Genomic DNA, 6,000 nt, shown 5'->3' on the forward strand with positions numbered 1-6,000 from the left:
TGGGGAATGAGGGCCATGACATTTTTGGTCAAAAACTGCTGAATACTCAGCGTGGTGTGGGCAGGTACACTTGTAAATCACCTGTCATGAAATGAGCAAACACATTGAAAGAATCTCCCCCCCCAAAAAAGACAAACACAGCCTCTCACAGCAACACTAGCTGATACACTGATGCTGATGAGTTCCTAGAACACTTACCTGGTGGGGGAAGCCTGTACTACAAGGGACCCACCCTCCAAATGATAATTCTGATTTTTGGAGGGTTCCCCTCGTAGAGATTTTATTCAACAAATATCATTATGAGATATCTTATATATAGAGGTAATATATGTGACATTTTCGTAATATTTCATTACACATTGGGGAAAAATTACTGTATTAGTGCTGGGTTTTTGTGTAGCTTTTGTTGTTGTTGTTTTGAGGCAGGGTCCCACTCTGTCACCAAGGCTGAAATACAGTAGTATGAACTTGGCTCACCACAGCCTCAAACTCCTGGGCTCAAGTGATCCTCCTGCCTCAGCCTCCCAAATTAGCTGGGACTACAGATGTGCACCACCAGGCCCAGCTAGTTTTTCTGTTGTTTTGTTGAGACAGGGTCTGCTTTGTTGCCCAGACTGGTCTCAAATTCCTGGCCTCAAGCAATCCTCCCACCTCAGCCTCATCTTTTTAGTTTAAGAGATGAAAACACTTAAAAGTAGTATTTCAAGCCGGGCTCGGTGGCTCAGCCTGTAATCCCACGCCTTTGGGAGGCTGAGGTGGGTGAATTGCCTGAGGCCGCAGGTTCGAGACCCGCCTGGGCCACGAGACCTCATCTCTAAAATAAATCAAAAAATCAGCCGGGCGTGGTAGCGCATGCTTGTAATTCCGGCTACTTGGGAGGCTGAGGCAGAAGGATCGCCGGAGCCCAGCAGGTCGAGGCTGCGGTGGCCCGGAGCGGCCACTGCACTCCAGTCTGGGCGACAGAGTGAGACTCCAACTCAAAAAAAAAAAAAAGAAAGTATTTCAAACTGTGAAAGTCCGCCTTTATCTGTCTTCCAAAGGAGACCTCCCTTGTGTGTCTAATACAGTGTTTAAATTCAAGTGTTTCTGGACTCCAGTGGATACAACGGTGTGATGCCGGTCCCCGGTCCCAAAGCTGGCAAGTGACGACTGCTAAGGCCGCACAGCCAAGCCCCACCCAAGCTGTGTCCACACAGACCTTTGTCAGCAGCTAAGATCGTGGCCCTCCCTGGGTGTGGCCCCTTCTGATGACCAGGAGCTACGTGAGCACAAAGCCTTGGCCCCTGGCCTGCCCTCAAGACCGCCCGGGCTCGTGTGCCGGGTGGGGCCCACCAGGCCTCGCGCAGCTACAGCCCCATCGGGTCCCCCCGCGGCTGGCTCCCCGAGGCGTCCCCAGTGAGCATCCTCCCTACTTCCAAGCCCTCAGAGCTTGGGTCCCAGGAAGCTGGCCCCCTAACACCCTCTTTCGTAAAACGGTGAAACCTCAGGCTCACATTGAGTAGGGCATTCTGAGGGGAAAGGCCCTGGGTGAGGAGAGAATGCTTAGCAGCTTAGAAAGTCGATTGTGCTCGCAACCTGAAAAGCTAACTGTTCCCTTATGCAATTAGTGGGCGCTGACAGGCAGACCTGCCTGAGCCTTGCCTGGTAGGCAATTGTGATGTCTTGTGTGGGATCAACTGGTGCAATAAATTCAGTTGCATAATTTCTTGGAATAGTGAGACATGTGCAAATAGAATTCACACACACACACCGAGGGTACCACCTTCTTAATCACTGAAACATGTTACAATAAGTTCCACTATATATGTCACAGGGATTGTGAGGATTGTCAGGAAATGCTTGTTTCCGGAGTCAGGCCAAAAACAAGGTACTTTGCATAAAATAAAATATTGGAAATCTAATGTGTTTAAATTTGGTATTTAATGCCTCCAAGTATGAAATATTAAGTTTTTGATAGTTAAGAATATTTTTACAAATTGAAAATAAGCCTTTTATGGAACCCTAAGGTTTCTTCACAAAATCTTAGTCTTCCACTTAAAAAAAAGATTGCTCTGAAATTTTATTACCTTTATGTCACATTTTAAAAATATATGTTATTGTGGCATTACCTCTAGTGAAAGGAAACTATTTTCAAGGTCAGTAGCTTAAGCATAAATTCACATGGGGTATAAATCATAGGCTTTCCTGTTTTAAAAGACACCAAAGATGTGTGTGTTTATTTCCACTGACACAACAAGGTGTTTTTATGGGATGCCATTCATTTTAAAAGCATGATATAAAACAGGATGTAGTGTATTGTCTTAACTTATATGTCCGTATTTTTGTAAAATACGGACATATCATATATTTAAAATACTGTGCACAGGAACTTTCATTCGGTAGCCAAGTCCTGTCCGTTCTATGGTTCTGTGATCCAGTGGCCCTTGGGTCGGTTCAGCCCTGCTGAACTTCCCCGTTCCAGCTCGGCCTCCCTGACCTGGTTTCACTGCAGCCCCCTCTCAGTTCCCACACTGATTCCCACCTCTGCAGATCCTACCTCTGCTGCAGGAGTCGCCTTTCTAAGAACAAACCTGACTTACCTGCTTCTGTTTACATATCTTTTGTTTTTCTACCCAGTAGTTGCTTACTTGGTGATTTTTAGCTTTTAGTTAATATACACTGTGAGTGACTTTAAGAATTCCAAGTGATAAACTTGTTCTTGTTTTATTTTTGAGAGAAAAAGTTAAAAGATCACAAAAATGTTCATTTTAGTTCCCACAAAAGTAAATTTATGAATAGTCCTTTGGTAAAGAATAGTTTCTGTTCAATACCTTTTCTTGAGTCGGAAGACCTCCAGATTAGATGTGTGTTGTTATTTTATTTTGTCCGGATCTATTTCTAAATCTAATTCGATCCCTGTACCTAGACCAAACGCCAACCCTTATGTTAAGACCAACCCGAACTTTAGCCCCAGCCCTAACACAAACCCTAACCCTAACCCCACCTTAACCCTAGACCTAACACTCAACTTCATCCTAATCCTAGACCTAACCATAACCATGCCCTAGCACTAACACTAATTTTAACTTTAATCCTAGCCCTGACACCAACCCTAACCCTAAACCTAATCCTAAAACTAGCTCTACTCCTATTCTAAACCCACACCCTAACTTTAGCCCAAACCAAAACCTAAGCCTAACCCCACCACTAGCACTAGCTTTAATCCTAGCACTAACCCACTTCTAATCCTAACCCTAACTCTGGCCCAAGCCATATACCTAACCCTAAACTTTTTTTAATGTGGTTTGAGTTATTTCCTTTCTGAATAACCCCAATTCCTTTCAACCTAGTTGTTTAAGTTTTTATCTCTAGAGAGATGGCATCTACCCAATGGAAAAGTGAGAGAAGAATTTGTGAGTGATCTCTTCCTCTGTATCCCTTGTCTCAGAAGAGGAAGTTTATTTGGATCATGCTGCCCTGTTAAAGTGACAGTTTAATGGAAACTTAACAAGCACGGATGATCCAGGCAGAATGTAGACTAAGAGCTGGAATCTGCCCTTTCCTTACCTCCGGACTTATGGCTGGAAAAAAACGAGTGAAGATATTTTTCAGCGTACACAGCCTTTATCATAGAAGGGTTAGAATGGGGCAGCATGAGTGTGTGAGATGCAGGGAGAGACTTCCTGTCCACATGTTTAAAGATTGCCAATCAGAAGCCAGCCCCAGAGAGGAAAAAGCAAGATATTGAAAGAGCAAGCTTCAGGCTGGGCGTGGTGTAATCCCAGCACTTTGGGAGGCCGGGGCAAGAGGATTGCCTGAGTCCAGGCGTTCGAGACCAGCCTGGGCAACTTGGTGGGACCTCATCTCTACAATAAATCAAAAACTTAGCCGGGCATGGTGGTGCACGCCTATGGTTCCAGCTACTTTAAGGCTGAGGTGAAGGGATCACCTGAGCCCAACAGGTTGAGGCTGCAGTGGCCGTGAGTGTGCCACTGCATTCCAGCCTGGGCAACAGAGTGAGACTCCTACTCCAAAAAAAAAAAAGAAAAGAAAGAGTAAGCTTCAGAGTCCACTAAGCTCTGCCCCTTGGCAATGCGACCTCTCCAGCAAGATAATTCAAGTCCTCTGAACATTGGCTTTCTCATGGTCAGCAGGAGGCTAGTAATAACTTGCAAGGTCATGATGAGAATAAGACTGAGGTGTTGTAAAGACCCTGCTCTCCTCCATAGGGTGCATTCAGTATTGGGTAACTATTGTTTTTATTGTTGGTGTTACTCTTGTTTTTCAGGTCCTCTTACTACTGGTAGAAATTAACGGTATTTTGAGGTTCTGCTGGCCTGTTTGAGGTTAACTAGAGGAGGAAATGATGGGGCAGAGAGGGAAAATGAGAACAGTAAGAGAACACAGGAGAAACAAGACTGTAATGATGAAAAGCGGTAGACAGCAACCAGTAATTGCCATGGTGTTAGAGAGAATGAATCCAGCTTTCAGTGGGCAGTCATCATTCTGTTACTCTTTGGGATCATCAGGGTGACTGTCATGATAAAGGACTTTAACGCTGCCAACGAACATGTGTTTAGTTTGTTGTAAGGTCTTCTTCTATGTGGTCTACCCTAAACTGATGCCTTGCTTATGGCTTGAGCTAGCTGAGCCAGACATGAGCTGGGTTACTCATTACCAACCATGGAAAAAGAGGGTTTAGTCAGTTGTTTAGCCAAGGGATGATTAAGTTACTTGCAGATGAATTGATGCTTATTTATCCTTATATAACGTGTAGTGTTTCCCTCCATTAAGGGAATTATTAACCATAGCCTGTACTTTAGTAAAGGGAAGTCATTGTTTCCCTTCCTTAATTGCACTACTAATATTATGTTGTAGATAAGAACTTATAAAGAGTCTGCTAAATTCAAAATGAACCATTGTCATTAAACTTACCACAGTTTCTTTTTCCTTTCTACATTTTGTTTCTTTTCTTTTCCAGACTGACTTCTGGTCCTGAGAACACGCTTTTCCATTACGTTGCCTTGGAAACCCTGCAGGGAATCGTCATCACTCCGACCCATGAAGAGGTGGCTCAGCTGAGTGGCTCTATCCACCCGCAGCTCATAAGGAATTTCCATCAGTGTTGCCTTTCCATTCGTGCAATTTTCCAGCAGACACTGGTGGAAGAGGTAAGCCACTGTGGTAAATCCAGTTTTCTGCCTGTTTAATTTCCATATCTCTCAGCAGTCTCTCTGTTCTCTAGTCAGTATGTCCAGCATTTAATTAAAGTGTTTTCTTTCAACAGTCACTCAATCTAACTTGGGTACCAAAAGGATGATACTTGTGGTACTTCAAAGCTTTGTTTTATAATCCTGATTGTGATGTCCTGGGCAACTATTGCAGGGAATGGTGCCCCTGTTTTCTATAGCAAAGTAAATATGTAGTGGGTAGTATAAGTGAACCACTGACATTTGATCTCTGTGACCAAATTCCTTGGTCAGTACTATCTACCCTTTTTTTTCCTAAAACAATGCTGATAATTCTTTAAGTATTCAATCAACAGTATAAGGCAATTTGGAACATAATGGGCTAAGGTACAGCTGTGGACATAATATTGCAGTGTTTTCGCACTGGGTTGCCTGCATGCTTGCAGGGTGAAGCTTCACTGGACATTGGACCTGATGGATGAGTCGTGATACTGTATACAGTTACAATAACAATTAGATTTTTTTCTTTTTTTAGATTTTAAAATGTAGTTTAGCTGGGCTTGGTGCCTCAACCTGTAATCCCGCGGCTTTGGGAGGCTGAGGTGAATGGATTGCCTGAGCCTGCGGGTTCGAGACCCGCCTGGGCAGCAATACCTCATCTCTAAAATAAAATCAAAAAATCAGCCAGGTGTGGTTAGTGCATGCCTGTAATTCCGGCTACTTGGAAGGCTGAGGCGGAAGGATCACTGGAGCCCAGCAGGTCGAGGCTGCGGTGGCCGGGAGCAGCCACTGCACTCCAGTCTGGGCGACAGAGTGAGACTCCAACTCTCAG

General features: G+C 44.3%; 1 protein-coding gene across 1 annotated transcript in view; it reads left to right on the top strand.

Moving 5' to 3' along the window:
• INTU (inturned planar cell polarity protein) overlaps positions 1 to 6,000 on the top strand; it is a 43,307-nt gene that overhangs the window by 33,393 nt on the left and 3,914 nt on the right. The window contains exon 11 of the mRNA XM_008066401.2: positions 4,961 to 5,150. Within this exon, the coding sequence (XP_008064592.1) occupies positions 4,961 to 5,150 (190 nt within the window). The remainder of the gene's footprint in view (positions 1 to 4,960; positions 5,151 to 6,000) is intronic.

The sequence above is a fragment of the Carlito syrichta genome, unplaced genomic scaffold (genome assembly GCF_000164805.1).
Source record: "Carlito syrichta isolate Samal-C Ts95f unplaced genomic scaffold, Tarsius_syrichta-2.0.1 Scaffold308916, whole genome shotgun sequence".
Taxonomy (NCBI): Eukaryota; Metazoa; Chordata; class Mammalia; order Primates; family Tarsiidae; genus Carlito; species Carlito syrichta.